The following is a 26541-nucleotide window of genomic DNA, read 5'->3' on the forward strand; positions in this document are numbered from 1 at the left end:
AAGAGGTTATTTTTCTGCAGACTCCACCCTATGTTCTCTGTATTTTATTTTATTTTATTATTTTGCTGTGCTGTGCAGCACCTGATCCCTCAGGATTATGTAGTGGTGATTTATGAAAACCACATACAGGTAAGTGTATTACTTCATAAGAAGTCACCTTAACTTATGGATACATGCAGTGTTTTAAGGTGCTAATGTTTTGTCTAACAGCTTTTCTGTTCGTCAGGCCCCGGATGGACAGTTCAAGTATGAGCACGACGGGGCCTTTCTCCAGGAGCAACAGGTGAGGCAGATGTTGATCACTCTGCAGTTAGAGATTGAATTTGACAAAGTGAGGCAGATAACCTTAAAATGCTCCACAGTGAGACGCATTGTTGGGAATTAATTGCTCCATTCTCTTCATGCTTGCTTTTCATGATTGCTTCAGGTGTTTAATAAGGTGAACGCTGACACCAACGGGACATTTATGGTCACAGCACACTTTTGCTGGTGACACTTTTTTTTTTTAAAAAAAAGTAGACATCACTTCCTGCATAGTATACATTTAGTGGAAATGCAGTGACCATGGACCATATGAAATAATTCTATAAAGACCAAAACTGTTTTCTGTGCCAGGCTGTAAAGTTGTTTACTTCTGCTATAAAGTTCAATATTTTAACATGAGGGTCTATGGGGATTGATTTGCCTCTGGAGTCAGCCTCAAGTGGCCACTTAAGGAACTGCAATTTTTGGCACTCCCATGTGGGAGTGGTTTCATTTTTCAGCCTCGGATGCTAGTGGTTGGCAGTGACACATCAAGCAAAGTCCTTACAAAAGAAATCTGTTTGAACACTTCAGTTAGAAATGAGTCTATGCAATGTTATAGTCATTGTGAGATTATCATATTGCATTACAATGTGGTAATGACAGTAACAGCATGTGTCAACATTTTGGCAATAGAACAGTGCAGGGAGGGATGCAATGATGGGAAAACATGAGCAATGTAATGTAATCCAGTATGAGCATACCACAAACTACAACCTCAAAAAGAACAGAGTTTAGTCAACATCCGTCTGACAGTGTGAGCACCAGCAGAGCTATATTATTAGGTCATATACCCTCTTGCTCCTGTGTACACCATCTGTACATCTGCATTATGGAAACCGTTACAAAGAAGTTAAAAATGATGTATATTAGAAGCATGCCACAATGTCTTTTAAGAGGACATCTGTCTGTGTTCTCCAGCTGATGAACTGACAACTTCCCTCTTTCTTCAGCTAGGAGGGGCCTCAAATGCTCTAAAAGAGAGGAAAACTGTCCAAAGTGATGAGCCTTAGTGAGCATTACACTGAAGATGAAGTTTTCCTTTGTCTTGCTCCTTTTATTAGGTATATTTAGAAATAAAGAAGCCAAATTTAAAATTTTTCTGTTCTCTGGTGCCTGTAATTTCACATTAATAAGGAATTTTGTTTTGCAGAGATTCCTCATTCAAAGGGGCAGCAGAGGATCGAGGAGTTTGAACACGTCCTGCTTAGACTCGCCTTCCCTTCATTTTACAATAGTTACAACAAATCCTGCTGTAAACTCTATCCAGGAGGATGCTACAAGCTGCTGGACAGTGCAGGATTCACCTGTGATTTACTGAAAGGAAGAGTTACAAAAACTGAGAAAGATGGCTGGATAGAATTTAAAATATCGAATGTGCGGTTTGTGGACGGAGGCTATTACAGATGTATTGTTCTGGGAACTCAAAACCGCATATACAGTGATTACTACGTCGAGGTATCTGGTAAGCAGTCTTATAATATTCATTGATGTGATGTGGTAAATGTGAATTATGCTTCATTATTACATACATATTACATAAATGTTAACTTGCAAAATAATATTTTAATGTTTTCCCTGGTAAAGTCAGAAACAATTGCAAAGGTCATAAACTCTGTAAACTTATTCGATATTGCATTTTGCAGAGGTTTCAGGTCATCACAGACAGTCTCAGCCTTTACTGACAACGACCATCAAAGCCCCCAACAGCTCCACAACGCTGCCAGACTCCACTGGTCCTCATCTGGCACAGGACCACAGTGACAGTCCCAGGTATTCACTCTGGCCAAAATGCAGCAGAAAATGCGTAATCTGCAAACAGTGCAGTCTGACTGATGATAAGATATGATTTTATTCCCTCTTCAGAGTTCCCTGGAGTTTTGGCCTCCCACTAGCTGTCATTGTGTCCCTTACAGTGATGATTTTGGTCACTTCAGTTATCGGTGTTGTTTGCTGCAGAGTCAAGGCAAAGTGTAAACAGCCGGGTAAGCAGTTTTCTTAAACTGATGATCACAAAGATCTTGGTGTCTGAAAAAAGCACTGTGCATCTTTGTGGAATGAGAAAACGTGATATTGTTTTCTTTGCAGACAAATATGGAGAAACTCTGTGTGAGTCACAGAAACAAGAGGCCCCGGTGAGTGCTAAACAGGGAACATGTAGCGTCTGTGATTCATAGTCACTTGTTTTTGGAAAGCACATTACATGTTTATGGTTCAGACTTCCTCCACAACACTGTCTCTGACAAAGTGTGTCTCCCACAGGAAACAAGCGGCATAGTCTACACAACGGTGGACTTCAGAGCTCACCAGAAACTGACAGAGGTGTACGCAAACCTGAGGGTGCACAATACACAAACGGCAGCCCCTGACTCAACCTGGAACGCAGAGCATGATGGGATGGTGGAGTACTCCACGCTGGCGATCCATCAGTAAATACATGTAAAAGCTTTTTTTTCTGTATTTAATTGGATTGATATTCTTTGTTACACCCCAGTGTTTCTTAAGGGAACCCCAGTGATATTACTTATAAACATTAGTTTACTAGTCATGGTTAGTACTACTCAGCCACACCAGGCAGGAGGGATCTAACAAAGACATGCGTTTGGTTGAATTAAAGGGACAGTTCACTCAAAAATAAAAAAAAAACATATTTTTCCTCTTACTTGTAATCATATTTATCATTTTGGTGTGAGTTGCAGAGCACCACAAGCTGAGAGCCATCTAGATCCGTTATATTGGCGAGAAGGCAGACATCTCTACAGCTGATATCACCAACACTCTGCAATTCACAACAAAACAAACTAGATTGTTAAATAGCACTACAGCTAAAAGGAAAAATGTATGTAATTTTGATTTTGGGATGAACTGTCCCTTATAAAGAAAATGTAGAAGCCAGCACTTTTCGAGCTTGACCTATATTAGGGACTAAAAATCATCATCTGCTGCTGCTTTAATTTGAAATTTTCCTTTGTCTGTTTTGCAGCCGCCAATTTTATGACAGTGCAGTGTTGAAACATTAAACTAACCTTTTAAGTGTATATAGCATGTGTTGTTTGTGAAAATGCTAAATGAAATCGAAATTAAACAATAGTGGATTAAAGACATGAACATTGTCTGGTAAAATTAGGACAAAACTTTGGTGTTTGCTTCCACGTGGCTTTCTCTGAGTCCTGAGTTCACGGGTTGAAACGGCAGCAGAGTTGTCAGATTATGTCATCAGGTTAACTTTTGTTATATCAGTGTTTTTCCTTATCAGTTTCTTCTCGATAACAACTCAGCCCTCTGGCTATTCTGAGAGCTGCTCGATATTCTATTTTTGGCCTCTTCTTCCTTTACACAAAAAAAAGCTGTTGGCAATTCTTATTGTATTCCTCCATAAAAGGTCAAGTTTCAATTCAGAGCGAATGAATGAGCAGATGGAACAGCCTCTGATTCCTGTGACATTTCTGTGCAGCGATGTAACACAAAACTTGAGATTTTTTTTTGCTGCACTGATGTGTGATTTTCCCAGTGGTGCCCTTAGACATTTCTCACAGGGGTGGCACACCAAACCAAATATCCAAAACTGAATTTTAGAAATTCTGTGCTGTTAGTTGTATACAGGCTAGTTGAGCACTATGTCAATATAAGAGTGAAGGAATCACATATTGATATACATTATACTTTTTTTTTTTTTTTTTTTTATACAAATATACAGTTTTAATTTGAAGGAGTTCATTGACTGTAGGGATCAAAAAACTTACTGGAAAAAGCCTCCAATGTAGTGAGGACTCATACCCATAGAGTCTAATTTGACTTAGATAGTTCAAGGGAACCCATTGAAAACTGCCATACAAATTCTTCTCTTACAATCAAAAAATTTAGGGGTGCTATGTAGCACCCTGTCAGAAAAGCTATGGGTTCATGATTTGTACCAATGCGTGGGTGGATAATGAGACAACAGGCTGCTGGGCACAGATATGCAAAAGGCCCCATCACCTCACCTACATATGAGCATCAAACACAGACTTTGTGGTTTTACTTTTTTTGTTGTTGTTGTTTCGCATGTCTTTGTCGTCTTTATGCATCTTTTTGTGGATTTGGTTTTCTTTGAGGTAATTTTGTTTCTCTTTCCCAGTTCCTTTGCATGTCTTTGTAGTCTTTTTAAGTCTCCTCTGGGTCAGTACAGTGTAACAGTAATTTGAGTGATATTTTGCAGATGAAGGCAAGAGGGGTTATTTGGGCCACTGTGCCCGTGCCTGGCATGCCCATTCAGAAATCCATCCAATATAAGCCTCTAAAAAACAGTGATGTCTGACTCCAGTTATTTTCTCTGGGTGCATTAGGAGAGCCAGCAAGATGTAGGGCTATGCCCGCCGGCCCCACCTTGGGGGCGACACTGGATCTTTGTTTCACTCACCACATAAACACACACACACACACACACACACACACACACACACACACACACACACACAATACACAGAATACTTTTATTTGCTATAATCTATTTAATGCAAAGGCAGCTACAAAATGTTCACATGTATTTCCACAATCTCCATTTGCACATTTTTTTTGTTGTCATTCTTAATCAGACAAGCTCCCACAGGGAAATACACATTAATAGCTTATTCATAAGGAGACTCATTTGATTACACAGACTTGACCAGACCGATGTACTGAGATTGGTAATTAAAGATGGTGTAGTACTCCCTGATGAAGACGTCTCCCAGGATCCAGAGCTGGTCATTGCCACCCTGGCCAAAGCCAGTGTTGCAGCCATAGTAGCTCTGTGTAGAGACAGGAGAAAATACATTTACTTTCCATCCAAATCGTCACTGTACTTTTGAAAAAGTGTGTGTTGTACTAATTGGCAGGGGTGTAACTGACCCTTGAGACGTAGGCAGAGGCAGGGACAGTGAAGTCGTGTCCGTTGAGAGTGAAGGTGACTTCAGGCATGCTCTGGACGTTCTGGCAGTTCACTGTAGCCTGTGAGAAGAACGTCACACACAGTTGAATACCTCGTAGCAGAAGTTGTATTTATTGGTATTTTACAAGTTTCCAGCTGAAAAAAGTCACTAAGTCCTGCTTAATTATTTTTATAGGAGACTGTTGACGTCAGAGCACAAACTGTCTGTTTACTCTGGGTTCAGAAAGTGGTGCGGTCGATTGCATGACTCACCTCTCCGTACTGGTTGGTTGAGGCTCCAACCCAGGCATTCATGTTGTTGATGTCATTGGTTGGGCCGACGATCAGGGAGGTACCAGTGTCAATGATGGCCTGGCAGCCACCAGCGCAGGCCACAGTCTGTCCATTGATGGTAACACTGCAAGGAGAATCACAGTCAAGCCAGGAAGCTTTGTACAATTTGTTTGTAGTTAGTATTTTGTTTATATTTCCTTTGTACCTGTCCATTTTGATCTGCCAATAGGTGGCAGAGGTCAGAGGGATCCAAGTGACTTGTCCAGTGTAGTGGCTGCTGTCAATACCACCAAAGATCACTTCGCTGCCCTGCTCACTGTTGCTAAGAGAGGGAAAAAAAACAAATGTCACAATTAAACAGCATGGGAAAATGCTCCCCATGCTCCCAACCAGATTTCCACCCTGCTTCAGTACCTGCTCAGGTAGACGGAGAACATAGGCTGCGACACCAGTCCCTGCTTTATCATGTTGTCAAAGACAGGCACGACATTGTCAGAGGCAATGGACTGGAAGGCCAATCCCAGAATGCCGTCAGCTGACATGTGAGCCATGAAGGGAGCCTCTGTTTGGCTAATTCCGAACACCTGGTTTTGCACGGAGAGGCCGCCCACCTGGACACACAAGACAGCTGTCAGTCACAGTTCAACAGACCACGGCTATATGCCTGTTTGAAGTGTAAATAGATTATGCATTTTGTTCCAGCGGCTTTGGTTACCTCAACAATGTCACTGGCCAGATACCCAGTCATGCTGCCGGTGCCGTACTGGATAGACAAAGCCCTGTCGCCCCATTTGAAGGTGGAGGACTGCTGTGGGTTGAATTTTCTGTGGTTCTCTGTGGAGGAGTGGTGCAAATGTGCATTTTAGGAAAATGCCAAAAAACTTGGACCTTCTCTCATCATGGAATAACTGCACACAGTGTCGTACCTCTGCTTATACTTGATAAACTCTACTAGTTGTTCATCAAGTAATTACATCTTCTTCTATATACTTCAAATACTGCATTACAAGTTAAATGTCTAAAATCTAAGTTTGACCTAAGTAGAAGTGCAGAATTATTAGGAGAAAATGTACTTTAGTTTCAAAGATACAATTTTGCACAGTTATTCCTGCTAGTGTAATACAGTCATACTGCTGCATTATTATTGACCTGCTGCGTTATTATTGACGCTGCATTACTATGTATGCATGCAGCCTGTGAAAGTGGAGCTACTACTTATTTCATTTATGCATGGTTAAGTAATTTAATCTATAACAATCTGTTTATTCATTTCAGCACATATATCTCATAAAATAATTTTATTTTCTGTATTTAAAGTAGTTTTCTGCAAAGTAAAAATTGTCAAATTAATGAAGTGGAAATAAATACATTTTTAAAAAGTAGCAAGAAAACTAAGATATTCAATTTAAGTACAAGTACCTCAAGATTGCACTTATATAGAGTACTTTGGTAGATATAGTTCATTATGTCACACCATTACGTTAAACACTATCCAAATGTTTGAGGCATATCGGTTAACTTTTAGCAGCCTGGGTTGCAGTGGGAGTCTCAGTCACTGGTATCAATTTTATTGGGGATGTTAGACACGAAAGTAACAGGAGTTTATTTTGAAGACATTACCACCATAAATTGGTGCATGAAAATTCCCCAAATTAAGTGTTTGACACTTAAACTTTACTTGGGGAAGACCCCAGACCCCTTCTTTCATTTGTTTTTTTCCCCAGTGTTAAAATGAAATCTATGCCCTTGCAAAGACTTGAAGCTCCATGACTGTGTCTCCAAGCCCATGCTGTCACAGCAGCACGTAAACGCACTACTAATGAAGATAATTGAAACTAAGCCCTACGCCCCTGATCTCACTAACACTTACGGCAGGCCTGGCTAGAGCAGTAGACTGAGGGGATCCACAGGTTGGAAGATCCGGTGTCAAAGATGACGCTGAAGGACTGAGGAGGGGTGCCGATGGAGATCACACCGTAGTAGGACAGCTAGAGGGACGCGACACATTAAAAGATGCATATTAACATGAGTTTGACTCAAATGTAGCACAGAGTATGATTTTGTTTTGAAATATTGCAGCAACATACAGTAGGTGGATATGTTTTCTTTCAAGATGACAAAAAATCGAGACAAACTTGGAAACAGACTTACGTCAGCATCATTGGTCATGGCCTCAGTTCCACTCTGATAGAACTTGACCATGGGGTTATATGGATGCTTCTTCCTGTACTCCTCCCACAGTCCTTTCTCCTGCAGGTCTTGCCTGGCAGTCTTTCCCTTAATGAGGGGAATCCTACATACAAAAAGTTCAATAGAGAATCAGCAAAAAGCACAGCAGCTTTATAAGCTGGAGAAATCAGTAAGCTCTACTTCGAACTTTTTGAAGTTCGAAAGGTGCGATAGCTCAAAGCAAGATGGCCTTTAGACTTTCCCTCAGGAATAGTAGATGGAGAGATTGCCTTTCAGCCTATTCAGGTGTAAAATGTCAAAGAAATGAATGAACGGGTTGCTTTTCAACCAGCGACCCAGTCAGACTTACTTAAGGAAGCATTCGGAGAGAGCCACGAGGGCTGACAGGACCACGAGCCACTTCATTGTGTCACTTCACTGTTGGACAAGTGAAGTTTGAGTTGCAGAGTCCACCCTTAAATACAACAAATCAAGGTTGTGCCTCTAAAATGCCCTTCTGCATAAGGTGATATCATGTATCAGCTTGAGATAAGAAATATGCAATATGGTGCCTCTTATCTAAAAGCAAATATCCCATTAAACAAATGGACATTGAAAACTTTTGCTGAAATTTAAAAAATATTTTGTAACAACAATTTACTCTGTGTTTAGGGGTGCTTTAGTAAATGCGGCTAAGATTTTGAATGTATGTTGCTTGTATTTCGTTTGAATAAAGACACACTATTCTTAATGTTGTGCAACAACCACTTGTTATTATGAGCCACGATGATGTTGCAACGACTGGCTTTGTTTTCACCTTGTGAGTCGTCGCCTGTCATCATGGCAAATGTGGTTCTGGTGCCCACTGTTGTAGCAGGAACTACGACTGAGGCTGTTCTGAATATTTTGACAGGTGTTTACAAATCTGTGTGTGGACAGATTTTGTCAATACCATAGTGTCAGAACCATGAAAGATGCAGTCATGAAACATTACAGGTGTGCATTTGAGATAAAAATGAAGGCTCAGGTTGAAGATGGTTGTGGTACATTCAAGGACACGGCACGTAAGGGGTAGGATAGGGGCCAATGGTCCCCATAATTTTATGCCCGGGCCAAAATTTGTTTTAAGTCACAGATCACTGTGTTGCAGCTGGAGTGACCCCACCACAAGATTGTTGGTAGTTGAAATATTTGTGTTTTATTGTACTAAAGAGATATACTTAATGCAAAAGTAATGCTAATGTAACAGTGCTAATGTTTATGTCAGCAATGTTGATTTATTTCCTGTAAGTCAAGAAGTCAATTCAGCAGAAATGATTGTTAAAGGAAAAGTGTCAGAGGATTGACTTTTGTTATCTAACACATTGAGATAAGTCTTTAACGGAGTGCACATTTAACGTGTTGACATGTAGATCAGGAGATTTCGTGTTCGGAGATCCTGTTTAACATTGATATGGAAACTTTCCACAGGTGTGAGCTCAGGTCACTTATTGGGCAGGGTTATCTGATAACAGTAGGACGCAAAACAAAGACACAGCGACATGGTGTGACGTATGAACAAAGAATAAAAAACACAGCAAACTCAGTATATAACATATACTATTTGACTCTGATTGGAAAGTTAATTACTTATCATATTTACATAGTTTATATTAAATACCATTTCATCTTTAAATCCAAATTAAAGATCATTATTCATAATTACTTACATAACCATGGCTTGCATTTGGCTTCACAAAAACAGTTTTTGCTGTGATATTTAATAGAATACAGAAAATAACCCTTATCAAAGCACATTTTTGTAAAAACTGTTACATTTTTTCAGGTGAAAGTAGCAATACAACAGTGTAAAAATATTCCATTACGAGGAAAAGTCCTAGATAAGTAATAGCAGTATACAACATCATTAAAAGTACTTTTTGTGCAGAAAATGGCTCCCGTCAGTGTTATAGGTATCCTAGTATTTGATTATTTTTCTATTATTCATTAAAGCATAAGCAGCTTTTTATATTGTAACTGGTCAAACTAATTCTGTCATGTAGATCAATCTACAGTAAAGAATTCTATTTTATTACCTTGTCTGCAAAGTAACTACAGCTGTTGATATGATGAAGTAAAAAGTACAGTTTTTTTCCTCTCAGATAAGGAAATCTAGTTATATTCCAGCACTGTCATTATACTTTAATGATGCCATAAATCATAATATCTCTGGTGGTTTATTGTTTTGTGTTTAATTCCATTAAATTTATTTGACCCTTTTTGTTGTCTTTTTAAAAAATATTTTAGTAAAAATAATGATAATGCAATTGCTACTACTATAACAACTACTACTAATAGTAATAATGATAATATTTGTAACAACAATATGTAATCATAATACGCATTTATATACCTTTATCATTTGCTTGTAAAAAACAGTGCAGGGAGGATTCAATGTCTTACACAAAGATACTACAGCAGAACAAAAGACAATGTGTGTGGAAAAAGATCACAAATTTCTTTAAAAACGGCATACATACAGCATAAATATTGTGATGGAAATGTTGCGGTGGAACTGCCCTTTAATTCACATCCGCAGAGGTTAAATATTTGGCAGTCAGTCAGGTCATCAGTTCAGTTACATATCAGGGTAATGAGTTTGCTCATGAAGGTTAGAGACTTAATGTACATGACCTTCATCACAATCATGACCGTGATTAAAACCACTTGACAGCCAATAACACACATCATGTTGAATCAAGAAACAAAAACGTAACATGAAAAAAAAAACGTACACAGAGCACGTGTCCACAACAGTGTTATTATTATACTTTTATTGACAATCATATTTTATACATTTCTCTTGATAAATTCACATAAAGTGAGCATGAAACAAACCAGCAAATGTTTCAAATTCATCACAAATACCTTTGTTTTTATTAAGTAAAAAGTGTCTGCTGTGGCTGTGCTTAGATTACACTCTCTTGACATTTCTGTCCTTGACGTGTGGATTGATAGAATCCAAACTAAGTATTATAGTGCATAGAGTACACAGATGAAGAATACAGCTGGTGAAGATTAAATATGTTTCTGATCCACAGCCTAGTCAATTCTTCACTCTGATGCTGTTCCTGTTTTCTTTCTTTGTCTGAATATCTGAGTTAAAAGTCCAGGTTTTTGAAGTCATCAGTGCATCTATACTTGCTTTCACCGAATCTTGAGCATGCCAAGTGAGGGAGGCAGGGGCAGGTGTGATGTTGCCTTTTTCCTGGATAGGGCACCTGAATGTGGGAGAGAAGACGGGAAAGGATAATCTGACAGTGTAAATCCTTCATGAGCTGACAAGTGCAGGTCTTAAAAAGTCTGACTTAAGAGACGGATGTGTGTGATTGTTGCCATCTCCAGATGATCACAGTGATGTATGGCTCTGATTGGCCAGCTCACTCTGGAGAAGATCGATAGCGTCTGCAGTTATCAGCAGCTTTTCTAAAGCTTTAGCCAACCTGCCAGCAGTTTGATATAATCTGAATTTCCACCAAAGAAGAAAGGAAATGTGGGTGAGAAAGTATGAACGTGTGAGTGTGTGATGGAGGAAGATAAGTGACATCACATTTCTCCCCACCTTGTGGCTAAAGGGGTGGCATTCGTCCCCTTCCACACCTCTTGGGACACACATCCTCAGGCCCCTCAGCCATAGACTAACAGCACAGCAAAGACCAAACCCACACTGCACGTCTCTTTCACAGGCCTGCAGGACAGACAGAGATGAGGGGTGGAGGACAGACAGAAAAGAATAAAAGAGGCAGACGAGCAGAGTCCTTTTGATGCCAGTGACTCAGTTTTGCTCATGTTAATGGAGATACCCTTTTATGTTTGAATTCATTCTTACTTGTTGTAACAGAGATGCTCTCTCATGTTCTTACAGTGAGAGCCATTTTATCCTTTGCCTGTCATCTCCTTAATCAGTTTACAAATGAATATCAATCGGAGGACTGAGATAATTTCCTCTCGTTTTTCCAGTGGACTTGAAGCGGAGGAGGATGTGGTCCCCTGTCAGTCATGTGTAATCAAATTTTATCCAGAAATGTGAACTGTGCTGTGTGCATATATACAATTCTTTGAATATTAAAAGCTTCAATGTGAAAAAAATCAGTGTAGGACAAGATGTTAAGAGTGCAGATAAAGCTTCTCAATATAAAATTAATGCTGAAACTATTTGATTTGTGGATTGATCAATCAAAATAAAATAAATTGCCAATTTTGATATTAGGTTAATTGTTTAAGCAATTTACCAAAAAAAAAAAAAACAAACATTGCTGCTTCTCTGGGTATTTGTTGCTTTTGTCTGTTTTATATTGGTGTAAATTCAATATTTTTGAATGATTGTTTAATAGATGTTCCCTTTTTTTTACCGAACATGTAAAATACAACAAAAACAGCATTTAAAAACCTATGAATAACAAACGGAAAATAAAGACAATAAATGCTGTCCACAATTGCCTCAATTATATGCGTGAAAGGGAGTAGAAAGAAGTATTTCCTTATTTATTCCTACCCCTTTGGTGTATAATTCCAAGAAAATCCAAGGCTTGTCATACATTAACTGCTGCACATGGGTTGTTGACTGTTGATCAGACAAAAAAACCCCCGAGAAACTTGAAGAAGTCCTCTCAGTGTCTGGAAAACTATAATGGACATTTGTCTCTATTTTACACATATATGGACTAAATGATTAATTGAATAATTAAGAAAATAATTGACAGATTAAGCAAAAACAAAAATAGTTGTTAGTTGCAGTCCTGGTGAGGAAGTAAAATCACAGTTTTTTAAAAGACTTTTAAAATGAAGGAAGGCAATCACACAAAGAGAAGATAATAATGTATTTTTTTCTTCAGTTAGACATTACTCAAAAGAGCAAATGAAGTAATTTAGAGTAATTAGACGCTCCTCTAAAAACTAATCTAAGTCTAACCTAATAAACTGATGTAATACTAAAAAACAGTGTGCAGCAGCAACCTTTCACTCACCCCTGTGATGACGGCTCCTCTGGTCAAGCTCAGAGACACCAGCAGGGAGGACAGCAGCACCGCCCTGAAGCCCATGACAGCAACAGGAGAACTGGACTCTCTCAGGACCCTCAACACTAGACGACAGCTGTTAACGGTCTGTCCTGCACCTCGCACTGAATCCCCGGCTCTCCAGTCAGGCATCAAGGTTCCCAGAACTCCTTAGAGGGGGGAGTCACACTCTCTCCTTCTCTTCATCCACCTCCGACCCCCTCCCAACCCTCCCTCCCCATGTCTGAGATCTCCCCACGCCCTCTCTGCCTGTCTCCTCAGAAGCTTTGTCATCTTACTCATCCAGATGACAGCTGATGGAGGCTCACAGTCGTCCCTCTATGTGTCCATCTTCGTCTTTTACAGAGGGTCTGACCATACATCTGCTCGTGGCAGAGTTTCAATGACTCAAACAGTTCAAACTAACAAAAAAAATGGAAAACTCAACAAGTGATGACATTCATATAAACTAAAATGGATCTGATGCCTCTCTGTGAGGAAAAGGGCACAGGTGCGATGAAAACCAGATTTATTTGTCTGCCAAAGACAAGACAAATCAACATCAAAGTCATTTAACAAGTTTATTGAAATTACCACGGGCTGACTCATGAACTGGGCTTCGGGATGGAAAGTGATACCCCTTATTTTATTATGTGATATGTGTGCCAGGATGGCTGTGACAGCTCTGTGATTAGGGCTGCACGGTATGCATAAAAAATTTAACTCATGTTGCGATTGCATTTTGTATCACGATTTTAGTGGGAATGGTGAAATTTTGCAGTTCATTGCCATGGTAACATATATAGCCTATGTATACATATATAGCCTATATATATATATATATATATATATATATATATATATATATATATATATATATATAGCCTATATAAATATGTGTGTGTGTGTGTGTGTGTGTGTGTGTGTATATATGTGTATGTATATATATATATATATATATATATATATATATATATATATATATATATATATATATATATGTATGTATGTATGTATCTATGTATGAACAGCTCTGTATCAAACAAGAATGTTGCCTTTTTTGGCCAGGGCATCTCTCTAGCACTAAAGTGCTTCATTTATAATGGTGTGTTGTGACACATTTTACTTTATCAAAATATTGCTGCTCTTGCAATATGGACGTTGCTCTTGGCTGTATTGTGATTTTGATAATATTTTGAGTAATTGTGCAGCCCCAGTTGTCTTTATTTTTAGCTAAACATTGGCAGTTTATCCATACTGAGAGAATAAGACCTATGAAATTAAAATGCTTTGTTTGGTGCATATTTTGAAATATCAACTTTGATATAAAACATGTTATTTCTGTTCAGAGTTTGGTCTTTTTGAGGGATGGTTCAGTTTCTTTCCAGGTCTAACATGACGCCTCTTTAATTATTGTTTCATTAAAGGTCCAGTGTGTAGGAATTAGGGTCATCTATTTGCAGAAATGGTGACTAATATTAATAACTACATGTTTTCATTAGTTTATAATCAGCTGAAAAGAACAATTGTTTTGTTTTTGTTACCTTAAATGAGCGATTTATACCTACTTACGAAGTGGGACCTCTTCCACATGCACTGCCATGTTTTTTTCTACAGTAGCCCAGAGCGGACAAATCAAATACTGGCTCAGCATAAGGTCATGGTGTTTTTGCACTTTAGTGTCAGTCACTGCGATTTTCCTACACAATTGGCACATGGGAGACGTTTCAGTTCTGCAACCTCTGCATCCAATACATGCCACTAGAACTTTAATCTGCTATTTGCACTGACTTCTTTTCTAAAGTAAATGAATCACAATGCTAAAAGTGTGAGCCTATTTTGACACTCTTTCTCACTACACATCACTGACAGTGCTCATTAACTGCTGTGTCCCTTGATGGATAACAGAAATGATAAATGAGTCCCTGAATTATATTAGCTGTTATACAGAATTTGACAGGGTGACGATACACTGACTCAGAGGCAGATCTCTATATCAGTTCATTTGGAGATTTATTGAAGTTATAAAGTGGCCATATGTAGCAAATAATGGGATCCACTGTTAATGCCAACCTCCCTTCATACAAGATTAAATATTCTTTGCTCAGTGTTTGACGTACTATCTTGTGGGTGTTTAAAAAGGGAAGAAAATATCATGTGTGTGAATTGTAAATTATTCTGCATGCATAAACTTGGATGTGTGTGTGCCTACGTGGGTGCCTGGACAGTGATGAGCAGCAGGTTGTCAGAGAACGCATCCGGGCTCTGATTTAAGCTGTGAGGAGAGAAATGTGAGAGAGCAAAGAGGTGAGGGGAAGATAGAAGGATTAGAGGAGAGGAGGGAGAGCGTACCCCATGGGTTAGTCAGCAGCACATTACCCTGCTGCTGTGCAGGTGATGGATTCCTCCAATGCAGTGGCCACATAATTACATTCACCCATTTCTGCCCTGTCAGCAGGAGCACTGAAGCCTTGCCGTCTTGGGACAGGCAACAGAAATCATGCAGGGAGGTGAGCCCAGGCAGTGGCCTCCAGCTAACTTTGGAACAAAACACAAAATCCATCAATAAAACACAGCGAGAAACAAGGTCTCTACTTTAGAGTTGTGATATTAACACTATATTTTAAGTTCAATAGGTATTGGTTATGTTCACATTATGTTGCTTTAGTATTTATCATGCTGAATCATGTTTGCACCAGGCTGTTGGGATGAATCTCCTGTTAAATGGTATGGTAAAGATGATTTTGCTTCAAAAGATTATTTCAATTCTCAGTGATAAAATCTGAGCCTTAAACAAAAACTTCATGTTTCTCCAAATAAGTGTTTATGACTGAGGAACATGTGACACTGAAACTGTTATAAGCGACCTCAGCTTATTGAGCGAGTCATCTGATTGTGACTGCTGGTGCAATGCTTGAGAACAAAGTGGGAACTGGATTATAAATAAAGATTATATTTTCAGGATGGGGAAAAATAACTCAACTAATCTAATTTTATATTCATGCATCTATGAATATCCAAATCCATTTCTCACCAGGGCCGGGATGAAGAGATTGGCATATGAATGAGGAAATGTAGAGTGGAAAGGTTTCATTTCACAGCTAATCCATTTGAGAAAATGAGTTTAATGAATGAGGATATAGCCACATGAAGAACCCATGAATAATATTTACATCTAGGGTTTATTAAGCTTATGTATCAAATGCTGATAGTAGGCTAGAATCTAAAATCTCCCAAGGAAATATAAACATAACCTAGTTGGTAAATGAAGTTTTAAGATTTTTTTATGTAAACATGCAAAACAAATGTATTCTTTCTTTCTATCTATCTATCTATCTATCTATCTATCTATCTATCTATCTATCTATCTATCTATCTATCTATCTCTTCTTACTTTCAGTACTTTAAGTATAGACCATTACAGATAGACATTACATGCATGTAAGAACACATAATAAAACACTACATGTACACGTCTACAAGTCTTTTTTACCGTCACGTGTTTTGGTCCTTTTCTTTTTTTTTTTTTAAACGGCGCTTTGTGTAGTTTGGTCCTCACAGGGTCCCGTAGTGCACGTGACAGTCAGCTGACTCTTCCCGGAAGCTTTGAGAAAGTAGACAACCACAGCTAATCCTCACACACAAAACTTGACTTTTCCAGTTATTTACGGGAATTAATCATGGAGTCGACCCTCGAACAGCATCTCGATGACACGTAAGTTAATACCGGAACGTTTTTTAGTTTTTATTTGAATAATTTGGACGTTAAAGACGACTGAAAGCTCTTGTTTTGTCTTGTCGGCAGCATGAAGAATCCAGCAGTTGTCGGTGTGCTCTGCACGGACCAACAAGGACACAACCTGGGCTGTAAGAAAACACTGTGTTACTTGTTTTATATGAGGTTTTAGTGGAAATATTGCTTACGGATGCTAACATTAAACTGGCCTTTGATTGAGGGAAGAGTAAAAGTATCAGTCAGTAAACTGCTCAGGCGTTATTATGGTTTTCATCCACAGCCCAAATATAAATGCTTCAGACAGCTGTTAAGTTGAATCCCCACGTTTTCTATATTTAGAAGCACAACATCCCACTTGTGCTGAAAACTGCAGCTGAAGTTATTTTTCATACACAGTTTAACCCTCAAAAAAAACTTAAATGTGTCTTGCATCCCCGGATGTCAAGTGTTCCACATAAATACAGATACTGAAAACATGTAAACAACAAAAAAAACCATATAACAAACGCTACAAACTCCGTCAGACGTTTTGAAAATAGCATGTATTGCATCATATTAATCATGCCCTGTTACACTCGCTGTTTGATTCTGGTGCACTGAGGTTACTTGAAACTACTTTGGTTTCATGTGTTGATAGACAGGAATAAACAAATCCCTCAACCTGTTTAATTGATCCTGTGGAAATTTAAACCTCCTGTGTCATGGCAGAAGCTGAAATTCCTCAAATAACTCTGAAAAGGGGAACATTATATCAGCAGAAGGACACAACACTGTCTTTGTATATGCAGCTTTCAAACTTGACTCAAGTGTTTGACCCTCAATCTGAGCAGATTCACAGCAGGCTAGTCAGTCTAGCTTTAAGCTTATAAGACAATTAATCAGTTAGGGGACTGACGGGAGAATGATGGACAGCTCTTTTGATAATCAATAAACTGAAGTTATTTTTCTAGCATGAATGGCAAAAAAACCCCAACAAAAAACACTGAATCCAGCTTCTCAGATGTGAACAAAGTCAAATGTTCTTAGCTTTTTATTATTGTAAACTGAATATCTTTGGGGTTGGGACCATTGTCAAACAAACAAACAAACAAACAAAAATAGACATCTTAAGATGTCACCATGGGATCTGGGAACTAGTAATTAGCATTTTTTTGCTATGTGTTTACATGTTAGAGACCAATGGGTTATTTGAGAAAATAAAATGTAGATTATTTGATCATGAAAATAACTGTTTTCAGTTCACATAACAACAATAAACTTGTGAATCAAAGGTAAATACATTTATCAACTAGTCATTACAGCTAGCAGAATAAAATATTCCTTTATCTTTTCTTAAGTGTGGACAGTCAAGTGTTAAAACGCAGTATCAGTATTACAACAGCTTTCTGTGTGAAGTTTGAGAAACTACATGTGTAGGCTTCTCAGAGGACTAATGGGACCTGTACATTTGGACTGTCATGTGGATTCATCAGAGTTGTACAATTGGCTGTTTTGCCACTGTTTAACTTTACTACCCTCTGTTGGATTCTAAGATGTATGGCATTTATTCTGCCGAGGCCGATGCTCTGTCTCACAATGTAAACAAAAGTTAAAATTAATCTGTTTATTTGCACTGACATCCAGATCAACTGTAAAATTGAATGCGTTCTTTCTTGCCCCGTGCTACACTCTTCCCCTAAGTTTCCTGTCATTTTTCTGTAATCCTGCTGGCAAAAAAACAACTAAAACAATAACCTCCTTATCATATTTATCTCATTTTAGTGGGAATAATTTATGGAGAAAAACGTGCTAAATACCGTGTTCACGCTTGGTAACCTTGCTGCTAAGAAATAACAAAGTGAAATCATTTGTGAGCATCACTAACAATAAGTAACAAGTGAAACGGAGCAGAGAGCCCTCTCGCTGTCACCTGAAATAACCTTGTGTGTGCAGTACTGAATACCTCAAAATTATTTGACTTACTAATGGTGTATCATTGTAGGATTGTTTTCCACATGTGAATTTCTGTCTTGACTGATGTGATCACATTTAACATGAAAAAAAAGAGGTATTAAAACTATGACATGCACCAAATGCAAAAGATCTACCCACCCTTTTTATTAGTGTTATATTTGAACACATAAAAAACAAAGTTTATTTGATTGTTTGATTTTATTTATTTTTGTGTTTTTGTTTTTGACTAATCCTCATTGGTTTCCAAGAAACCAAAACTACAGCTGCAGTGGTCAAACATCTTCTTTCCATTTAATTTCATTGCAAAATTACAGGTTATTTTATAGCTCAGTCTTAAACAAAATGTTCTGACTTCTCATGAAAGTATGAAAGTCCCCTTCCTGAAGCATGACTCAGGTTTTTATCATCATCCGGCCAAAAGAAACCAACATAAATGGATGTCATTTTGCTAAAAAAGCACCTTCCTTATGTCCTGGTAAACAGGACCGTAAAACAATAAATTAAACTTACAGAGAAACAAACTGTTGGGATTCAAGCGACTGCACAGATGATTTGATCATTTGAGCCACTTTAACTGGACATGTGAAGGCATTTCCTGTGAGTCCAGCTCCATCGGACATGATGGCTGAGACTGCACGTCCTCTGTTCTCTGGAACAAAGGGACAGCCCTGTGCCATGGACTCATCTCAAGACATGATTAGTTCACCACGGTGACCACCCAGCATGTCACTGAGCCAAGAAGGGAAGCATCTGCTATTCTTCTGGCTCTTGCTACCAAAGCTCGCCCAAGGAAGGTTGCAGGTCTGGAGGACCTGCTCGCCTTTCCCCCACTCTCACAGCTAAGCTCTCAGCAGAAGCTGCAGCCTTGTCTCAGCTCTACTCTTCAAGCCCGAAGAGACTTTACAGAAGTTAGAAAGCCACAGTTAACTTCTCAAGGCACAAGGGGAACAGAAACGAGATAACACTGAACTGCTATCTCTGTAAGGACACCAGGACCGGCCAGCCTCCTCCTGGATCCTTAGAACTGCACAGCAGTGACTGAACCGGAAACTCTTTTCTTCAGCCAGCAACCCAAAAAACTCTTCTCCCACTCCTGGATTGGCAAGTAACATCTGGGCATAAATGTATTTTGGAAACATATTTGCAATCTGCTTAGTATTGAACATTGAGTAAAACGCCAACTGGCATTAAAACTAAACTAGTATGAATATATATCCAGTTCAACTGCAGTAGCTACACACATGGAAATACAACTTTGAACATTTCACACATACTATCGACAGGCCAGTTAGCTTAGTACAAAGACAGAAAACCGGAAGACAAAGTTAGCAAAACCTCTAAAACTCACTAATTAACACTTTATATCTTCTTTGATTAATCTGTACAAAAGCCAAACTCTTAAAAACAAGTGGTGGTTTTACGTTGATTTATATGCCTGACTGTTTCTCGGCCAGGGAATTACTGTGCCTGGTCAAAATGTTAAAATGTTTCTTGCCTGACAGATTATGACAGTTGAATAGACTGTTGTGCATGTGATGACTTACACAATGATATTATGTCTTCATGTTTTGAAGGGAACAACTTTTCCACTGAGAAGCAACACAATCAGTTTTGATCAGTATGATATAGTCAACTGGAAATTGTGCAAATTGCTGACAATTTTACTTCTTCATTTGAAAAGGTGTGTTAAGGCATTTGCAATTTGTTGGAAGTAAATGTAGAAATGTAGTAAATGTGTAAATGTAGCTTTCAACTTAGGAGAAACGCCTAGCAGCTGCAAATATGTATGTATTACCACTGGAGGAATTTAAGTCACTTTTAAAAATAGCACGCTAAAATTTAAAATTGCACATTAATGTATTTGACTGTTCTGTTCGTTTGTTTATTAAGTTCCTCGTAAGCTTCTGTTTTAAACAGTAGCTACTCTTCCTGGGGTCTCCGTTAATTTCATTTACAATATTTCAAGTACAAGATTACTTAAATACACAAAAACTGTCTAATATATACAGTAGCTCTACAAAATAATTCATCTCTACAATAGTTGATAGAATAAAATTCTGGGAAACTGTCAGTGAAATCACAGATAGATAGATGTGTTGGATTTTAACTGAATCTAATGTGTGATAGTTGTATTTGTCTGCTTGTATTTATTCTTGTAACTACATTTTATGCTGCACTCTAGGCCAGATTGCTCTTAGAAAAGAAATTCCAAATCTCAATGAGTCTTTCACCTGGTTAGATAAAGGATATATATACAGAGGAGAGGTTTACGGATGCACTTCAGTTTCTTCAGGAGAAAGTGTCTTCAGTTCTGCTCAGTAACAGTCTTTTATATCTCACCATCACCAGGCCGCGGCTCCCTGTCTGATGAACATGGCGGCGTTGTGTCAGTTTTGTCCAAACAAGCAGCAGCTCTCACCAAAGACCCAACAGACAGTCCAACTGTATGCCTGGAGTCTGAGTCAGGGTGAGCGCTGACACAACATTCTGTCTTTTTTGCTTGACTGACTTGCATCTCCTCACTTTTCTTCCCCCCAGTGGTTCTGTCTATAGTGGTTTTGATTAACGCTTTAGGAGATCGATAAATCTCTGAAAAATGGTTGAAGGCAATCCAGAATCAAAGATTGAGCATCTATTATTTGTTCCTCAGAAAGTGCTCCAAGTCTTGTTAAAGGAGCTTGTTTTCATTTGTGTGCTTTTGCTGCCACCCTCTGGACTTTGCAAAACATCTGCTTTATTGGTATCAGTAACTGACTGACACCAGTACTACTACTGTTATTACAAAAAAGTGACTTTTAATGTTATACCTCAAAGTAAATGTAGATGCTGCTTTGTCTGATGGTTGCTTTCTAGGTATGTCAGGATTACAGTAAATCAATGACTCGGTTACCTGAACAGTGACAGGCCAGTAAACCACATGTTATATGACTCTAGGTTTTAAGTAGAGTTTAAATCCCCAATTCAATATTTGTAGTTATATGTGTATTGTTTTTAAACAGCAGTAATGATAAAATTAACAGTAAGCTTCAATTAAAAAGTGCCTTTCAAAACATTATGATAAAGTGCTTCACAAAGCAGCAAAATAAAACAGACAAGTCATGAAAACAACAGCTTTTAAAGGAAAACAGATAAACCTTGTCTGATGAAAACAAGAAAATAAAAGACAGTTCAAATAAAAAAACTCAAGTGAAATCAGGAAATCAGCGCCAAATTACTGCTTGATTATTTCAAGCTACAACTGCTGCTGACATAGCAGCTACAGGCAAACAGAAGAAAGAAGACCTGATAAATCTCAAGTGAAACTCACTTTCCTCAAATATATGTAGTAGGGAATCCCTGCTCCATCTGTCTATCATCTAAGAGGTCCTTGACCTGAAAAACATTGCAGACCCCTGTTCTAGAGTCTGCAAACGCTCTGTCCCCTTTAGTTTTCAGCCGGGCCTTCAGAACAGACAAAGGATGCCCAAGGATCTCAAAGTACGTATCGATGTGTACGATACTAAGAGGTCAGAGATATAGCTGGGAGATTAGACATGAGGAAAATAATCAGTAAAATCTAAAAATCTATTGTAAAACAAACTGTGAGCCAGTGTAAAGAGGCTAAAACTGGAGTGATGTGATCACGTCGCTTGGTTATTATTCAAAGCCTGGCAGCTGAGTTTTGTACAATCAATAGGTTTTTGGTTCAGGAAAAGAGGCTGTTGCAGTAATCCAGGTGTCATGAGGTGGTCTGTGTCTCTTTAAAATAGTGCAACAAAAATATGTTTTTCTAGTAGGTTGAAACTATAGCTGAGGCTGATGATACTAAAAAGAATTGTTATAGTCATGCTTGCTTAGGGAGTTTTGGTTAAAGAGTGCTATTGATCAGTCATTCAATAATGCCCAAACTGCATTGTTTACATGGCTGTGGGTCGTCCACTGATCAGAAGATCAGTGGTTCGATCCCTGGCTCCTGCAGTCTGCATGTCGAAGTATCTTTGGGCAGGCGGCGCCTTGTACAGTAGCCTCGGCTACCAGTGTGTGAATGGGTGAATATGACTGGCAGCGTAAAAGCGCTTTTAGTGGTCGTAAGACTTGAAAAACACTCTACAAGTGCAGGTCCACCACTTAATATTGGAGATGAATGACAGACAGGTTGATATGATCTATCAAACATCAATACATGCCATTCAGAGATATCACCAAAAGAATCTGCCTCTTACATGTTAGCTTTGACTGATCTCTGTCAGTGTGATTGTTGTTTATCAGGTGAATGTTTGTCTCAGTGAATTCTTTCTGTTGGATTGTTTTGCAGAAACATTCTCGTGAGAAGTCATGGGACCATCACAGTAGCCGTTCACAAGATAGCATCATGAAGACGACACAGAGGAGGTTTTCTTTTTTTTGTTGTTGTAAAAAAACGTACATATAACCAGGCGCATGAGTGTAGGTACAAAATTTGAAAGAGCTTTGAGAAAAATCTTCAGTTTGCAAAAGCAATCTGGAGTTTGTTGTGTTTATGATATGATCACATATTTTAACCAGAGCAGGCTGTGTTGTTTGTTAACACCTGGAGTGAGATTCTTAAATAGATAAATATATATTCACAAATGTGTCAGTAATGCTATTGTATTGATGTCACGTACAAATTTGGCTCTATATCATGTTTATTCCATGTTAAAGCTTTTTGTTAACATCCTTTAATCCAAGTCAGTCGTGCACAGAAAAACAACCCTTAATAAACTTTAACTCGGCATTCTGCTGACTTTCTCTTCTTGTTAAGTATTCATTGTTTTTTTTTCCTTTGCTCAGTGTTTCATTAATAAATTTCTTTTCTTTGGCAGCTGCATGACTTTCATCCAAGAAATATTTTTTAAAAAATTGCTTTCAGAGTTTTCAGTCACTAATTACATCTGCTATGAAGTCACTGAGGTCGCATTTGGCGGCAAGAGTGAAGGTTTTGTTAGAACATTGAGGAAGACACATAAAACAGGCATGGATGAATTACTGAATGGGTCTACTGTGCACAGGCCCAGGGGTCCAAAGTTGTAAGGGACCCCCCTGGCCTTTGATTTGCAAAATGTCACTCAAATGAACATGTAGCAATCATAGTTGTATAAAGCCACCTGGATACAGCGTTGAAGGTTTGGCCCCATTAATTCCAGTCAAAGTTGCTCAGAGTCACATGAAGCCAAAAGCAATCTATTTTCATGGTATTAAAATGCTCTGTGGGCTGCTTTGTGGGGCCCATAGAGCAAGCTCACTTGAGACTTACGGCAACTGAGTGCAGCCAAGCAACTAACTTCCACTTAAGTGCGCTGCTAACTTTAATGGATATGAAATGATTTAATTGTGCAGCTCTTCTAGACTTTCAAAATGTTATCGGACTGAATGGTTCAAATTTCGATATTAAAAATAGTCACTTTGCGGGGGTTTTCATATTAAAAAAAAATATCCACTGATTTACAGACATCTCTGTCACAATGTAAGTCTGTGGAAAAACGTCCTTTTGGGCCCCATGGCATCACGTGACGTAATGCGGACAGTGTTATTCCATTTTTGGCCACGATTTAAAATAGGCTTTAAAGCCAAAAAACCACAAAGAGAACCCCAACAATTACAAAAGCATGCAAAACAACAAAAAGGGGGCAAAACCACTACAAAGTTTGTGAGTCTTTTGCTCCTGTGTAGGAGAGGTAGTGGGCCCCTTTTTCATATAGTGCCCAGGGGCCCCCATAGAAACGTGTGGTTGGGGCATCAACCACTTAATTTCCTGCATATCGCTGAATTTCTGTGCCTTTCCTGCACCAATTTATGTAAAAATGTCTCTTATTTTTTCAAAATAGAAGTCCTATGCTTATTTTGTCCTATGCCCTATGTTTTATTTTGGACAAATGCAGTTACTTTGTACCTTTATTTGGCGGTAGGATCTCGCGCATGTATTTTATGTAACTGTGGAGTCCCAGGTGTTTGCAGGTTTATCTGCACCGGGACACTTGAGTTATATCTGGTTGAAGAAAAAACGAGTGTTTGGTCAGAAAACCCGCGCGTCCTGCTGTCCACCGCACGCGTTTGCTTATCTGCGGTGTGAACTGTTAGAGCAGCACGTCTTGGTGGCGCACTGCCTGTAACCAGGACCTGAGTAAAGTCTGCGGTGGCTCTGATGTTTTGACCGCAGAGCTTTTTCTCCCCCCTCTCCCTCTCAGATGAGGTTCACTGCTACGTCTCAGTCACGTGGCTCTCCTCAGTGAAGGCTTTGCTTTCTGCGGCTCCTCAGCAGAGCAGCGATGTTGAGGCTGAGACGTGAGGTGCAACTCAGAGGGACTCGCTCATAGAGGCAAAGTTATGGCACGGTTATCCTCGGAGATAAAGGTCCCGCAGCAGTTTCTCTCAGTCAAAAAGTCCCTCACCGGTGACGCGCACGCCTTTCTGGGACACACAACCCCGGAGCGAGAAAACCCCAAATTACGCGTCAAATTAAACTAATTAAAAATTGGTGCAGAAGCGGGTCGAGGACCGGAGGAGATTTCAGGTATGGACTTCTTTTTTTTCTTGCACTTTTAATTCAATGCATTTATTAATTTGATTTTTTTAATTCATTTGTAAATTGGTAAACTTTTCCCCCCCTCAAGCACAAATTACTCTCCACACTGTGACCCTCGAGACTTACGTTTGATTTAAAACTTTTTACGTACATTGCTTATCACATGGCATCCAGATGACATCCTCTTGACGTGAGTGTGTCAGTGTCAGTGTGCTAGAATTTTGGCATGTTTCTAAACGACCCTCTTCTTGCCTCCCCAGCAGCGTTGAGTTGACTGAGGGCCACAATGCAACAGGCCTGTGAGGTGAAGATAACAACTCACTCACAGCTACACACGGTAAGACCTCCCTGTTTCCTACCCACAATAATACGATTTTGTGTACGCCTCTGTGGACTGAGCCAAAAGCTCTCAGCTAAACACCCTGCATTTACTACATAATCTCTCAATTCCTTGAGACTGATGTCTGCCTTTCCCCGAAACTTAGAGCAGGAGTGAGACTGTGCTCATATAGCTGGAGGCTCCAGGGTGTGAATTTGAATTGTCTTGATGGATGAAACAGTCAGGCAAGCAGAAAAAACAACAACAGAGAAACTTACCTGCAAAATAATACTAGTAATTCAAGTAGCTCCACTTTTAGAATTTTTCTTCTTTGATCTGTATTGCGCAATGAATAAATGCAATTTCTTGCAAAAGAGAAGTTCAGCTGACAAAGTAAAATATAGGGAATACCAGTTGAGCTGTCACTGCAAAATCTGCGCAAAGGCAGGTTATTGTCAGGGTTGGAACATGCCCAAAATCCTTATATTTTTACTTTGTTAAAAATGTTGTACTAGTACTGGAATTTCTAACCTTGCAATGCAATGACTTGCAAATTATCAGTTACAAGGGGAAAATTTGACATTAAGGGCATAAAACTTAAATGTTTATTAAAAGATAAATACAACAAGGCTTTTTATTTTTGTGTGGCAATATCTTATCAAAACCTTGGCACCAAATATTGTCTTTTTCATTGTACGAATTATTAAAATTACTAATACAAATTAAACTTTTGTTAGCCTATCTAGTGTTGGAACTACTGCAACTAAATTAATGCATTTCAAAACCTCAAATCTCAGACATTCAAAATTGATATCTAGCCTATCAATTAATCAATATTTTTTGACAACATTACTCTGTAGGTAGATAAGCATGTTTTCTGGTTAGCCCGTTCAACTTTACAAAACTGTCCTGTTAGGATTCATGTACACTTGTTCACCTCGGCTGATCACCCAGAGAGTCTGAACAGGACTTGTCATCTCCAGTCACCTCTGTCCGAGTAAACTTTTACATTTACTTTCTGCATGCAGGGTTGATGTTCAAGAAAAACTTACAGGCTGCATTTGAGGACAACAATGCTGCAGAGGGAAATGGGTCATTTTACAGTATTGTTCTGCGGTCTCAGTGTGTATATATTACATCTAAATTTACAGTGACGCCAGCAGATGTACTGTCTTCTCAACAACTTCTTTTTCTTCATTTTACATAATGAAGAACTAGATACTTTTGTTTGTAGAGTTGGAGTGACATTTTTAACTATTATGGAAGCAAGATCTTTGTTGGACTTGTCGTTTGTGCAATTTGCCGCCATGTAGGTAATTT

At 38.8% G+C, this 26541-nt stretch overlaps 5 protein-coding genes across 6 annotated transcripts in view; 3 read left to right on the forward strand and 2 right to left on the reverse strand.

Moving 5' to 3' along the window:
- Positions 1-112: 112 nt before the first annotated feature.
- Positions 113-4269, forward strand: LOC121946420 (uncharacterized). The gene is made up of 7 exons (XM_088081489.1): positions 113-129; positions 211-331; positions 1441-1768; positions 1950-2076; positions 2170-2288; positions 2392-2438; positions 2566-4269. Exons 1-7 carry the CDS (start codon positions 113-115, stop codon positions 2734-2736), a joined length of 930 nt encoding a protein of 309 aa, XP_087937615.1. The 3' UTR covers positions 2737-4269.
- A 504-nt stretch (positions 4270-4773) lies between these two features.
- Positions 4774-8133, reverse strand: LOC121946912 (pepsin A-like). Its single transcript, XM_042491738.2, has 9 exons — positions 8025-8133; positions 7637-7778; positions 7356-7473; positions 6201-6319; positions 5900-6096; positions 5691-5807; positions 5465-5609; positions 5173-5271; positions 4774-5072 (listed from the first exon to the last, which is right to left on the reverse strand). The coding sequence occupies exons 1-9, from the start codon at positions 8078-8080 to the stop codon at positions 4935-4937; spliced, it is 1131 nt and encodes a 376-aa protein (XP_042347672.2). The 5' UTR covers positions 8081-8133; the 3' UTR covers positions 4774-4934.
- Positions 8134-10223: 2090 nt separating this feature from the next.
- Positions 10224-12843, reverse strand: prok1 (prokineticin 1). Its single transcript, XM_042491112.2, has 3 exons — positions 12661-12843; positions 11256-11381; positions 10224-10914 (listed from the first exon to the last, which is right to left on the reverse strand). Exons 1-3 carry the CDS (start codon positions 12841-12843, stop codon positions 10795-10797), a joined length of 429 nt encoding a protein of 142 aa, XP_042347046.1. The 3' UTR covers positions 10224-10794.
- Positions 12844-16246: 3403 nt separating this feature from the next.
- lamtor5 (late endosomal/lysosomal adaptor, MAPK and MTOR activator 5) lies at positions 16247-23114 on the forward strand. Its single transcript, XM_042492553.2, has 4 exons — positions 16247-16405; positions 16496-16557; positions 20729-20846; positions 22674-23114. Exons 1-4 carry the CDS (start codon positions 16371-16373, stop codon positions 22732-22734), a joined length of 276 nt encoding a protein of 91 aa, XP_042348487.1. The 5' UTR covers positions 16247-16370; the 3' UTR covers positions 22735-23114.
- A 1137-nt stretch (positions 23115-24251) lies between these two features.
- slc16a4 (solute carrier family 16 member 4) overlaps positions 24252-26541 on the forward strand; it is a 56660-nt gene continuing 54370 nt past the window's right edge. Inside the window, exons 1-2 of one of the 2 annotated variants that reach the window (XM_042491268.2) lie at positions 24252-24890; positions 25163-25239. The gene's annotated coding sequence lies outside the window, so the exon portion shown is untranslated. The remainder of the gene's footprint in view (positions 24891-25162; positions 25240-26541) is intronic. The other variant, XM_042491269.2, reaches the window with a different exon arrangement.

The sequence above is a fragment of the Plectropomus leopardus genome, chromosome 9, assembly GCF_026936395.1.
Source record: "Plectropomus leopardus strain MGB_pleo_1.0 chromosome 9, ASM2693639v1, whole genome shotgun sequence".
NCBI lineage: Eukaryota > Metazoa > Chordata > Actinopteri > Perciformes > Serranidae > Plectropomus > Plectropomus leopardus.